Source organism: Dendrobates tinctorius, unplaced genomic scaffold (assembly GCF_039654945.1).
Source record: "Dendrobates tinctorius isolate UK_male_01 unplaced genomic scaffold, ASM3965494v1 ptg000040l, whole genome shotgun sequence".
NCBI classification, from domain to species: Eukaryota; Metazoa; Chordata; class Amphibia; order Anura; family Dendrobatidae; genus Dendrobates; species Dendrobates tinctorius.
In genome coordinates, this window is record NW_027361708.1 from 35,269,252 (window position 1) to 35,283,798 (window position 14,547).

The following is a 14,547-nucleotide window of genomic DNA, read 5'->3' on the forward strand; positions in this document are numbered from 1 at the left end:
TTTTATCTTAAGGTATGCATTCATACGTATATTGAAACTAATATTCTCATGTATTCTCTCCCTATTTAGACTGTGGTTGAAGTAAGTGTATTAGATATCAATGACAATGATCCTGTTCTCCTCAACCTTCCACTAAATATAACAATCAGTGAGAACACTGTGGTATCAACACCAATCACTAGAATTCTTGCTAGTGATGCTGACACTGGGCGAAATGCACTTCTAACTTTCAACATAACTGCAGGGAATGGAGAGAATGCATTTTTCATCAATGAGAATGTAAGTCTGCATTTCACAATGTAATAATGTGATATATGGTTTAAAAGAAGTAAATTAATATAAAAGTGGAATAATTATGCTGAACACTAATTTTAAGGAGTTGTTCACTTGTTTAGAAAACTTGCCATAGGGTAGGGATTGTTATATACTACCAAACTGTTCATTATCCATTGTATTATCTAAATACCGGCATTGTAAACATGGTGACCCCCACTAGAGCTGCAAATGATGACTTCTGTACTCCTGTCATCTAAATGCAGTAGCCAATTATGCCTCAACGGTCTATGCTGATTTGCATCAGAGGTCACGTGACAGATGAGCAAGATAGCCTCACTTCTGGCTCCGGTTAGAACCAGGTATGAGATGAAATTGGTGAAAACCTCTTAGCTCATTATTTCATAAAAAATCGTTACCCTACGGCAGATTTTATAAACTTGTGGAAAACCCCTTAATGGCAATATTCAAAGTAATGTGAGGTAGCGCTGTCATTTAAGTAGGGGATCACTCGCTTGGCAGCCACAAAATTAGATCCGGCACAGGTTTTCCATAAACCAGTATAGTCCATGTGGTTTATTAAACATAATAAACCATGACCAGCAATATATAAACGGCATAGTGTCCATGACAGAGCTTCACTCTGTTAGCAGTGTCCAATACGCAGGCTTTTCAGCCTCACAGTTATATCTCACCTCGTCAGGGTTCTCTCATGGCTGCTTCTCCATACTACAGACATTCATTCCCTCCAGGGAACTCTCAGGCACTTGCAGCCATTACTCACAGCGTCCACACGTGCTGTCAGGCAGGAAACCCCATCTCAGCGGGACCTTCCACACTGGACCAATCGGGTCCAAGCATTCACCCCCTAGCGGACTCAGTGGTTACTACACCACATACCTCCCCCCTCTGTTCAAACTTCTGGGGTTGAACACACAACATTACACCAGGGTCTCACGACCGGGCACTCACTACACCTTGCCCCATAGGTCGAGAGAACCATCTCCATCTGTCATACGGCCTCGTTCCTACGTTAGACCTCCCCCTGCGTCGTCAGACACTGGTTAGTCACCATCCTTTCTCTATCTAAGCGTCTTGTAACAAATGGTACCCCACCACATCTAAGTTTACTTTTCCGTGCATTAACTTCACAGTTCTTTGCATTTGCTGTCTCTTTAGCAACCTCCAGTTCACACTGTAATCTACGGTGCAACATATTGGCACAATGAGCCTCTTTCTCGGCTTCATCCACCTGACGTTTCAACTGTTTCAGACTCACATCATTTCCCTCCGCCAAGTCTTTGTATTGCTCAGAACTATGCCTTTCATCATCCATTTGCCTTAGTACAACCTTCAGTTTTTTCTCCGTATGACGGACTTGTTTGCTTGCAGATTGTCGCGCTTTACTTTCCGCATCAACCTGTACCTCCAGTAGTGCAACCTTTGCTTCTAACTCCTTATTCTGGCGAACTAATTGCTGACGGGCACTCTCATTCATCTGAGCATTACTACGTTCTGTCTTCAGATCACCATTCATCTGGTCAACCTGAAGTGTGGCCTTTCTCAGCCTGTCATTGGCTAATTCAACATTGCCGTCTTCTTCCTCCACTTCTTCTTCAAGCTGAACAATGCGAGACTCTAACCGCCTTTTTTCTTCCAAAGCCAGAGCACCTTCACCTCTGTTGTTGGCAATCACATCAGCCAGTTCATCTCTTTCCTGCTATGCTTGTCTTTTAGCACACTCTGCAGCAGCAAGCTCCGTCTGCAAACGAATCACCTCGGCTTCCATACTTTTCAACTTCTTTTTGTCTTCACACTGTTCCTTACTCAGGCCTGGCCGCTGTAAGTCTTCGTCCCACTTCTTCTCCCACAGAAGACCTCTTACAGTTTCTGTTAGTACTCCTACCTCTTCTCTTAGGGACTTATTCAGACCTTGCCACGATGCCAGGTGACCTTTGAGCTCGAAGACTTCTTTCTCTAGCTCATCCAGTCTGTGCTCCCTTTCTCTCTCAGAGCCACAGTCACCCCTAGAATCTGAGTCACACCGATCATCCGAGTCAACCCTCCAGTTACCCTCTGACCGTGTGTCCACTCCAGTCGCCTCATCTCCCAGCCCACCATCTGTCTTGTCACGAGATGTCAGGTCCGTCAGTTGGGCAGATGTACTTCTTTTCCCAGTCAGTTCTACTTCTGACCTGTCCACTTTAGGAGGCGTCACCATCTCAGCGTCCGCTGGCCCCACAGTCGAAACCTCTCCATTGTCCGACCATATGTCATCAAACAACACAAAGTCCTGGCCCCTTTCCAAGGCATAGACTAAGTCTCATGGTATCCCGCCCCCTTGGCACACACCACCTTTGGTCCCCTCAAACATTACTCAGTCTACTGCATAGTTCACCGTGACCCCATGCTTACAGCGAACCCTGGCGTTTTTCTCGGTCAGAGATAAAGCGAGCGGAGTTCCTGTCAGAGTCACCTGACTCTCTGAGTCCAATCTACCAGAGACTCCTTCCCGGTGCAGCATCACGGTACACACCTGTGGCCCGTCATTATCCGGAAAATACATGCCGCACTCCTCAAAACTCATACAGACACACTGCGGCTCCCCAGACATACCCACTGAGGCAACTAGTGCTGTCGTTTCCTGAACCACCCCAATTTGGGTCACCGCCCCCTCCCGGGACTCCACCCCTTTTTGGGTTACCACCCCAATTTGGGTCACCGCCCCCCTCTGGGACTCCACCCCCTTTTGGGCTACCACCCCGATTTGGGCCACCGCCCCCTTTCGGGATTTCCCCATGTCTGTTCTGCAGAACTTCTCAGACCACAGTTCACACAACACAGTTTATGTCTTTCAACGATACCACACAAGTCCTTGCTGGCACCACCACAGCTCCTGCTGTCACCGATCACTGACACCACCGGCTGCTGTTCACACACAGCGGCTGGTGTCCTCTTCGTAACCCCACCGAGTTACAGGAAGCCGCTTGTCCCCTTCATAACCCCGCTGAGTTACCGGAAGCCGCTTGTCTCCTTCGTAATCCCGCCGAGTTACAGCAAGCCGCTTGTCACCTTCTTGACTCCCACTGAGCCACCGCAGGCTGAGTTGAGAAAAGAAGAAAAAAAACACCACACAAAACTCATGTGTCCTGTCTGTGTGCTATTCAGGACGTACCGTCTCCGCCTGAGACCGTTCAACACACAGGGTGCACCGGGTGCTATTCAGGGAGCCGACACTCCTCCCAGGGTTTCCCAACACACTGGCCTCACCAGGTCCAGGGGCTCAGCGGGTGCTATTCAGGACATCCTTCTCCACCTGAGACTGCCCAACACTCACGCCTCACTAGGTCTAAGGTCATACCACGTGCTCCAGGGATCCGATTCTGCTCCTAGAATCTCCCAACACTGACCCTCCAGGACCTTGCTCACTGAACCCTCCAGGTACATAGTCTTTATCACTGACCCCGGTCAGTACAACACGAACACCCGTCCGTTACCTGTTTCAGCCACACAGGTCCTCGGATACCTCTTCTCCACAGAGGCACCCTATAGCAATCACCAGTCTCTTTCTCACTGACCCCAGTCAGTACAACACGGTTTTCACGACCATCACCTGCTGGCCGTGCAGGTTCTTGGACCCCTCTACTGCAGAGGTATTCTATAAGTCTCTTTCTCCTGGGGAAACGGCCACACTGGGCTCACCGATCCAGACAGTGCCTTACTCACTAGGCCGCCCCACGGTTCCAGAACCACAGCCGGGCAGTGGCTTCCCCAACCGTCAGCCTTCCTGGCTCAGCGTGCCCTTAGCAACCGACTTTGCAGTCCTCTTCTGTTGCTCCCAGCAACAAGGCTACAACAATGCCCATAGCTTTCTCCACCAATTGTGAGGTAGCGCTGTCATTTAAGTAGGGGATCACTCGCTTGGCAGCCACAAAATCAGATCCGGCACAGGTTTTCCATAAACTAGTATAGTCCATGTGGTTTATTAAACATCATAAACCATGACCAGCAATATATAAATGGCATAGCGTACATGACAGAGCTTCACTCTGTTAGCAGTGTCCAATACGCAGGCTTTTCAGCCTCACAGTTATATCTCACCCCGTCAGGGTTCTCTCATGGCTGCTTCTCCATACTGCAGACATTCATTCCCTCCAGGGAACTCTCAGACACTTGTAGCCATTACTCACAGCGTCCACACGTGCTGTTAGGCAGGAAGCCCCATCTCAGCGGGACCTTCCACACTGGACCAATCGGGTCCAAGCATTCACCCCCTAGCGGACTCAGTGGTTACTACACCACAGTAAGTAATGGGACTCAACACAAGTGTCCAAATTAAACAACAAGCAATATTGGGAATTCAAATGCATTATAGGCTATTGTAGAGACATTGCCCAATATTTTTTGTTGCCGTATTGAAACCTGAATAATTTAAAATTTTAAGGAATAAATCTGTACATTTTCATTTTAATGCTCTTGTTTCTCTTAGACTGGAATAGTTTATGTAAATCGACCTCTTGATCGAGAGAAAGTTTCGGAATATAGACTAACTGTGACTGTAAAAGACAATCCAGAAAATATACGCAACTCAAGAAAGGTAAGTGAAGTTCTATAGAAATGCAAGACTAAGGCCTGTTTCACACTTGCTTTTTTTTGCAGCGCGTTTTTCCCGCAAAAAAACGCATTGAAAAACGCATACAAAAGCATACAACTGCTGCGTTTTTTTCAAGCATTTTTATGAGCATGCATGAAAAAAAACGCAGTGTTTTTATGCGTTTGTATGCGTTTTTAGTGCGTTTTTACCGCGTTTGCATTTTTTTCCAACATTAGGTGGCCCCTCACACTAACCCAAACCATGACTTTAACCCTAACCCTGACCCTAACCCTAACCCTAACCCTGACCCTAACCCTAACCCTTAACCAAACCATACTTAACCCTAACCCTGACCCTAACCCTTAACCAAACCATACTTAACCCTAACCCAAACCCTAACTAACCTTAACCCTAACCCTGACCCTAACCCTAACCCTAACCCTGACCCTAACCCTAACCCTAACCCTTAACCAAACCATACTTAACCCTAACCCTGACCCTAACCCTTAACCAAACCATACTTAACCCTAACCCTGACCCTAACCCTAACCCTAACCCTAACCCTTAACCAAACCATACTTAACCCTAACCCTAACCCTGACCCTAACCCTTAACCAAACCATACTTAACCCTAACTCTGACCCTAACCCTGACCCTAACCCTAAACCCCCTTAACTAACCCTAACTCTAACCCAAACCCCTAAATTCCATGGTTAACAAAAAAAAACGCATGTGCAAAAAAACGCATACATAAGCATGCCAATGCTTATAGACTTATATTGGGTGTCTTGCTGTAAAAAAACGCATTGCGCGCGCATGCGTTTTTTTGAGGCAAATCGGACGCACAAAAAATGCAACAAGTTGCATTTTGTGCGCCCGAGCGCATACCGCAAAAAAACGCATGCGCGGTAAAACGCGTACAAACGCATGTGTATGCGCACATAAGCGCATCCCATGCAAAGTATAGGAAAAAAAAACGCATGCGCTATTTAGCGCTAAATTACCGCGAAAAAAAACGCAAATGTGAAACCAGCCTAATATGGCTAATAAGAGACCCATAACTACATTGACACTATTCAACCTCTCATTGTGTCTTTGATGCAGTGATTGACAGTTCAGTCGTCCAATCTGGGGCTGGGGCATGCTGAGCTGTTAGTGTTGTGGGTGACAGTCTAGCCATCCAATTAGAGCCTGGGCGTACCAGGTTTCCTTTGTCTTGATCTGTCTTGACCTTTGTGGAATTCTGCCTTTGGACCATGACCTGACTATGCCTCTGTCATTTCCCTTTTTTACTTCCCTGCCACATGACTTTTCCATAAGTAGTGACTAGCACTACATGACAACTAGCTGCAATCAGATACGGACAGCAGCTAAATAGCCAGGTAATAACCCATGATGGAAGACATCTGGAGGAAACTCAGCATGCATCAGCTCTCATTGGACGACTGGACTGTCACTTACAACACTGACAGCTCAGCACGCTCCAGATCCACATTGGATGGATAAGTCGTTACTCACAATACCGAGAGCTCAGCTGAACCCTGCCCCAGATTGGACCGCTGAACTGTCACTCACTGTGTCAAAGACACAATAAGGGGTTATTCCCCCTTCAAGGGCTTGTCCATCCTTAAGCTACAAATATCACACAGTGATATCAGAGTGACTGCAGACATATGAATCCTTGAATTGAGTGCACTGTGCGCTATGAGGGTTCAATGGTGCCAGCGGATGCGTGACTGCAAGTATGTGATTTGAATAACTGCAGTCACATGCCAACTAGATGGGCACTACCTCAATCAATGCAAGTGCATTGAGTGAGACTAGTAACGGTCTAGTTGGATGTGGCCAGAAGTATGCATATCATATACTTAAGGTTAAATGACCACCAGCCTCTGTCGCCAGCACTGGAGAATCCTCACAGTGCGCAGTGCTCCCATGATGTAAGGATTCACTAATCTGCAGTCACATAGAGTGACTTGTAGCTTAAGACCTGATAACCCATTTAATATTTATGAATAAATGGATAACTGAGTGTAACCAAATTGGGGGGGGTTATCCCCACACTGACACTAGCTTTGAAGTCCCTGAAAACCATTTTAAATTGGATTTGTTTGTTCCTATAAGAAGTAAAACAGACAAACTGACAGCATATTTGAATCTGTCGCGTTCCTTTGACTGCTGGAACTCCATCTCATGAGACTGAGATTATGCTCTGTGCACACACAAAGTCTACACTGAGGAAATCGAGGAGCCAAGCAACAGGCATTCATAGTAGTAAATGTTAGGGATATCCAGCTGTTTTTTTTGTAAAAAATGTCAAACTTTTTTTTAGTAGAATTGAATAAAAACAGAACATACTACAGAAAACGATACATGTGAGAGCTTTCCCTACATGTCTAGGACTGAATCTTAGTGATTACTAATAAAAAAAATGTATCCAAAAATGTCTGGATATCTCTTCCTTGCTCTAACACTTTGCATAATAATTGGACTTAGGCTCAAGTTCATGCCCCTTGCATACTGTTGTCAATTTATGTATTAATAAGCATAAAAGTCATGGAAAGTAATGGCATGTATTGCAGGAAACAGAATATTTACAGTCTGACTTTTCAGTGGGAGCATGATAGGTTCTCTTTAGCTAGCTGTGAAAATGTAAAGGAACATCAAAGAGTTCTCTCTAGTTTGAAAAAGCAATAAAAGATCATTTCTTTTGTACAGGATTTTGACCTGTTGATTGTGACAATATCAGATGAAAATGATAATCAGCCATTGTTTTCTCGAGGATCATATCAAGCCGAAATTATGGAGAATTCACCTGCAGGTAGTATATAGAACAGCTTGCCAAAGAACAACTCACAACACACTACACACAGCTGCCTACCTAAAGTGTCATTTAATGTACGATATTGTTTTCTCATGATGTATTCATTCTGTTGTTTTTGTCAATTATTAGATTCTTTCCTGCTTATTTCAGTAATAATATATGCTTTATCGTAATTTTGATTTCAAACACTGATAGCTGGTGCAAATCTATTCGCAGGACCCCGTCCATCGGTCATGTCAGTAATCTGTGGTCACTTTCACAGGAGCCTTAAAATTACCTCTTAAGTGATAACTGATGTGGTCTATGATCCAGATTCTGTGAATAGATTTGCACAAATTCTGCTTACTGTGTTATATCAACAAAATGAAATATCATTAAATGCTTCAGGTTAGCAGGTCAGCAGAATGCACACCAGGAAAAACATGAAACTGTAACCCTTTGACCGATGGATCTTGCGCCGTTAAGTTCTGGAATTGTTTTGATGACAAGATTAGATTTTGTGGCTTGTGTTAAATTCTATAAAAAATACTATAAGCATATAAACATTAACTTTGGCTTCCTGACCTTTTCACGTGATCTAAGGATTTAGATCTTACTCTGTTTAGTTAGAGACGCAAAAAGAAAATAAGAAGATACAGTGCTCCCAAAGAGATGAACGGCACAATACTTGATATTGAATCCGAAATTCTCCACTTACAAGGGGACTAACATTATTTCTCCTACAGGATTTTAAGACTGCGAGGGTTGATTCAGTCTGCTAGGGCTTCAACAGCCTGAGTCATCGCTACATGTCACTGGGTCACATCATGTAATTGTCATTCATAATTAATGTTTGTCGCAAGTCATGTGAGATGTGACCTGTTGGTAACGTGGTTTGGATTGTGGTGTCGCATTCTGCAGGATCTTAGCAGGAAATCCATTTTCAAAATGCTGATTCTTATATTTTATCTAGGAACACCCATCACTGTCCTCAATGGGCCTATTTTAGCTTTAGATAATGACTTAGGACCTAATGCTGTCGTGTCATATCGACTTCTGGGGCTTCAAATGGATTTATTTACCATGAACAGCAGCACAGGTAACAGGCTCATTCCTCATTTACCAATTAAACAAATTTGTATTAACACTTTTTTATGATTTAATACTTGTCTTAAAGGATCTGATTTAAAAAACTCTTTTACTGTACAATGGAATTTTGAGTTAAAGGGGTTTTCTAATGAAAGACAATAATCACCCATCCACTGGATAAGTAATAAATGTCTGATTGCTGCTGGGATCCCCAGGAACTAGTACCACCTACGGACATGGGAATGGGGTCCCTAATCTCCTGTTTCTATCTCCTCACTGCTATCAGGATTGATATAAGCAGCTGGTAATGCATGACTACTGCATTCATGTCTATGAAACTGACCTTTACCCATCAGTCCAATAAGCAATCGCTCACCTTTGGCTCTATTTGCCTTTTATCTCATCCACTTGTTTAAAGTCATGGATTGTTTGACCAATAAAAGATGAATATTTTAGAAAACAAGAATTGTTAATGATGAGTATGAATTGTTCTGCTAATTAAATATTAATACACAATTTATATACAATATAACTAGTGAATAAATATATTGTTTGGGGATTCATTTACTTGTAGGTATTGTTGCTGTGAGGTCGGGAAGAATTATTGATCGAGAAGCGTACTCTATCCCCATCCTAAATCTTACCCTGGTGGCAGAAGATATTGGCAAATTGAACAGCACAGCCGCTCTTATTTTATCAATATTAGATGCCAATGACAACAGGCCTATCTTTAGTACACAAACTGTTAATGTGCATCTCCGGGAAAATAGTCCTCCAGGTGAGTGGCTTATTATAATAATTCTATAACCGTTTCTTCAGCTAAAGCATAAAAATATATAAGAGATGTCTACTGATTTTAATTGCCCTAAGTCCTAAGTTTGGGGGCCTTACTCACAGAGAGAATAGTATAATGTGAGTTGAATTTTGTTCTAAAGGTGGTAAACAAAGAAGTCTGGCAGAGGCCTATTATACTTTTCCCATTGAAAGCAGATGTAGCCAAGGCTGTGGTCAGGAGAGAAAGATGTTGATCAAACAAGCTTTTTGACCAACATTTATCTTACTTTTGTGCTTCCATGCTCAACTCAACCCTATATTGGAATTTAAATAATGGCGCATACTTGGATAAAGCAAATATATTAAAGAGTACATTGGGACCATTTCTTTCATTCATATTTTAAAGACCTTGCTTAAAGAGTACTTCCAGTAATGGATAAAATTCATATGCCAGGCTACTTACAATAAGCTTCAAATAGGTATCCTCAAGTTTCCAAGGGTAAAGGTGTCAGTACTCAAACCTGGTAATTCCTGTGCACCAGGTAGAAACTCATCCCCTTGAGCTATTTAACTCCATGGACAACTCCCTGCTAGTTCAGATACCAGTACCTGTTGTTTCTGATCAGGTCCACCCTATGTTTACTTGACTGGCTCATCCTGTGATTCCTTGATTGGACACCCTACTTAAACCTGGTATTGTACTTGCCTCTATGCAAGATTATTGAGCTTTCAGCCTTGAGTTAAGCTTTATCTTTACTTTCTGCTCCTCCATACAATCTTGTTTCTTCCATGTGCTGACCTCTGCCTATCCACTGACTAAGCTACCTGTTTATCCTCCATTTCAATCCTGCTTCTACTGGGTACCGACTTCTGGCTATCCATTGACTGCACTACCTGCTTATCCTCCATTATAATCCTGCTGCTCTTGTGTACCGTACTCTGACTTCCTTGACTAGGCTGTTGCTTGTACAACCCCAAGTGGTTGTAATACAATTTCCCCAGCCTAGACCTGGATCCTAACAAGAGGATAACTTCGCGATCGCTGAAAATCTGACCACTGGGCCCTCATTGAACATGATTGACTTCCCCTCCATGCACATGGGGCTCTTCAAAGCCCTCATGAGAATCCATGTGCGTTTACCACCCTGAGGGAACTCATTTTGCATGACTTACCACAACTATATGCACATGGTACTCATCAGAGTTCTTGTTCTCAAGATGGCCGAGGGTCTGGGGTTCTCAATGAGCATGATTGACCACTTTCTCATGCACATCTGAGGTCTGATTGCTGGAGCCCTTGTTGCAACGTTCAGGCTTATATAATCTTTAATGTTAAACAAGTATTCTTTAAGGTGTTGCTAGTACAAAGTGAGTAAATTACCCAGAAACGTAATGTAAGGCTTCTGGCCCAATTGTGAAGTCTCTAACAGGTCCTGGATGCAAATGATAGCTCTGCAAATCCTTTAGCTTTGCCTCTTACAATACAATTGAAGAGAATTTCACATGAAACTGCTCACTGGACTGGAATCAAGCAATTGTTTTACTTTATTAACCTATCAAAAAGTCAAATGTACAGCATTTTTTTAATGAACGGTTGTTTTATGATTGGTTTTCTGTGTTGATCTGCTTAAAGCATGAGTTCAAAAAAGATCCAGACAATTACTGTGGGGTCTGTAACATTTGATTCATTTTTTGCAATGTCAAATCTTCTGCTGTGCAGAACATTTTGTACAGCCTGGCGAAAGATCAAATTGGAATTCCTGCAAGTACAGTAATTCTATTTTCACACTGATTTGATACCTTTGATAAAGGCTCGCTGGTGTGAATGTGACACACTGAAATTCTATAAAACTCTAAAAGTTTTTGCTGTTTTTACTGTTAAGAATGGTATTGTGACAAAACATGTAAAGGAATGGGAATTAAAATGGAAAATTGCTAATGACAATTGTAGATTGTGGTAGTCTAGCAATACTTGGAAAATAAATGTAAATATTCATGTTCTTTATTTGTATAGTTCACAGAATATCATACCAAAGCAAAGTAACAATCCGTATTACAGAGTTGATTCTCATTTTCATATGTAAATGTAATCAAGCCTTCACTGATGTTTATACTTTTATTATTTGGCTGGTTATCTAGAAAGACAAACACAGTAATGGACATTACTTGCACACTTTTGCTTAGACAAAAAGTTGATTCAGGTTTAAAATAATTTAAATGTTTATTTAATTTATAAAAATAAGGCACTTCTACTAGAATATTACCAATCAAAGCAATTTTAAGGCTGGGGTCACACTTGAGAGTGTGATGCTAGAAACTCACGCGAGTCTCTCGCATCAATACCTGCCTCGGCACTGCCGCCGGCACCTGGGACCGGAGTGTGCAGCTGCATAGAAGTACATGCAGCCGCCCACTCCGGCCCCGAGTGCTGGCGGTAGCGCCGGGTATTGATGCAAGAGACTCGCTCGAGTTTCTCGGATTGCACTCGCAAATGTGACCCCGGCCTAATAGTTATCAATGTTTTCTTGGTTATTCTTACTATAAGATACTGACATCTATTCATTCAGTAGATAATAACTATTAGATCAATGGGTGTCCAACCACCGAAACCCCAATAATTGCCAGAACATGTTTGAATGGAGCCATATTTGCACTGCTGCTCCATTCAGAATCAATGGGACTGACAGAGTTAGCAGAGTAAAGTGGTTAACTAACTTCATCAGTCCCATAGAGAGTGAATACAGTGGAAGCACAATTTTTTGGTATTCTTAAAGATTTATAATACCAAAAATTACTTTTAAAGCTATTTAATTCAAGTGCCATTTTACCAAAAATGCGGATTTTTTTTGTAACAGAAATAGCAATAACACAGACTTTTCCATAGTGCCCTGGTGGTCTGAGATCACATATGAACATTTATGATTACCGCTAAATCATATGAAACACAAATGAGATTCTCATAATTATCTCTGACAGATTAGAAGAACCTTTAGACTGGGTTTCCCCGTTAAAGTGGATAAGAGAGCGGCTGTGAGAATGAGAAGTTCTGTGAAAGTGAAAGAGAGACAATAAATAGAATATGGAATATGGAAGTTGGGTTTTTATAAGGATAATAACAAAAGACATTTTTTAATGTATACGGATAAGATTCTATTTCCTACTATTAGGTGTACAGTTGGTAAAATAGCAAATAACATTTTTTTTCAATTGCAGCCATATTTTTAGTAATCATATAGTGTAACCCTAGGCTTAATTGTATAATTGTAGACACCATTTCTTATATTTTGGTCTATTACATACACAATTTTTATATTTATAACTAAAAATGTTATCTATTTTATATATTTATGGGAGTGTATACAGGCTAGTAATTGTTGTCTGTTTTTTAGAAACTTTCTCCAAAAGTTAAAAAAAAAAACACATCAGGCAACTTTATTATTTTACAGTATAATTTGAGGACAATGTTTAGCAATTTGCCATTGTTGCATATACTTAGACCCAATAGCAGCCTCTATGGCAGTGTTCCCCAACTTGAGTCTTCAATGCCCACCAAAAGATCATGCTTTCAGTATTTCTTCAGTATTGCCAAGGTCATAATTCAATCATCTGTGAAATACTAAACCCCATATATTGCTCCATACAGAATAATGAGCCCCATATATTGTTCCATACATAATGGGCACCATATAATGCTCCATTCATAATGGTCCTCATATAATGCTCTATACAGTATATGATGGGCCCCATGTATTGCTCCATATATAATGGGACCCATATAATGTTTAATACAGAATGGACCCCATATTATACTCCATACAGTATATGATGGGCCCCATATAATGTTCCAGTATATGCTGAGACCCATATAAGTGTCCAGTATATGCTGTGCCCCATATAATAGTCCAGTTGATGATGGGCCCCATATAATGCTCCAAACATTTGAAAAAAAATGAAATACTCACCTCTCCTCGCTGCTCTGCTAGGACTCTTCAGCGTTGCTGTCTTCCAGCTCTCTGTTCTGTGACTGTTCAGGCAGAGGGTGCACATCAGTCAAATCATTATGCCCTCTGACTTGAAAAGTCACAGAATCAGGAGATGCGGAAGACGCTGCAGCTGTGGGACAGGGAGAGGTAAGTATTGAATTTACCGGGGCCATGGACAAGCAGTGAGACCTACTTACGGGAGCTGGCACCAGGCACCCAAAGCACGCTATTGTCCCCAGCAGTGAGCGGGACCCCCACCTGCTCATGGCCCTGGCACTTGCCCGGGTGCTGATGCCAGCTCTGATTAGCAGGTAATGATCATGTTCATAAAATGTGTAAGAAAACTACATGGTTATTCTATACCTGATACAATTACAGGAAATGTATTATCCCCTCTATGTAGAAACATTTGGCGCAAGTTTTTGCCCTTTTGCACTGACCCGACATTTTTTCAAAAGGTGGATGGTATTAGAAAATGGGATGAGAACAAATGTATTATTATATATGACAAAAAAACTGGTGTAGATTACCTCAGAAATGTATAGCATCTATTAACTGGTGTAGATTACTTTTCTGTTTCATGTTTTGATAAATTTATGAAAAAATGGGTTCTCCCTCAGTTTATGTATCTAAGGTTCGATGCACACTGTGCATGTGCAACTAGCCAACAGTATACATCTTGGTTTTTATCCGTTATACTGGAACAAGCCCATAGTATTCATTAACCAGACGGAGGCCAAACGTGTCTTTTTTATGCCTCCATCTGGCTGGTACGCACCGGAATACTATTTATTAGCTGTATATGAAAGTGCAGAATACCCAGCCTAAGCTTCATCGGGAAGTTAAAGCAGCACTTCAGCATTTTTGTATTCCAGTGCTGTAGTGGTGCAACTAATCTTAGTTCTCTGCCCCATGCAATATATTTACCATCCATCATCTTCATCTGTTCTTGATGCCACTCTTTTTGTTTTTTCGCAGGTTGTAACCTGTCAGATTGCTGCAGTTCTTGCTGGAGTGATTTGGAAGTCACG

The 14,547-nt window shown here is 42.1% G+C and overlaps 1 protein-coding gene across 1 annotated transcript in view; it reads left to right on the forward strand.

Moving 5' to 3' along the window:
* CDH23 (cadherin related 23) overlaps positions 1-14,547 on the forward strand; it is a 1,761,581-nt gene that overhangs the window by 1,638,593 nt on the left and 108,441 nt on the right. Inside the window, exons 41-45 of the mRNA XM_073574902.1 lie at positions 70-279; positions 4,763-4,870; positions 7,586-7,688; positions 8,644-8,769; positions 9,334-9,537. Coding sequence (XP_073431003.1) covers positions 70-279; positions 4,763-4,870; positions 7,586-7,688; positions 8,644-8,769; positions 9,334-9,537 — 751 coding nt within the window. The remainder of the gene's footprint in view (positions 1-69; positions 280-4,762; positions 4,871-7,585; positions 7,689-8,643; positions 8,770-9,333; positions 9,538-14,547) is intronic.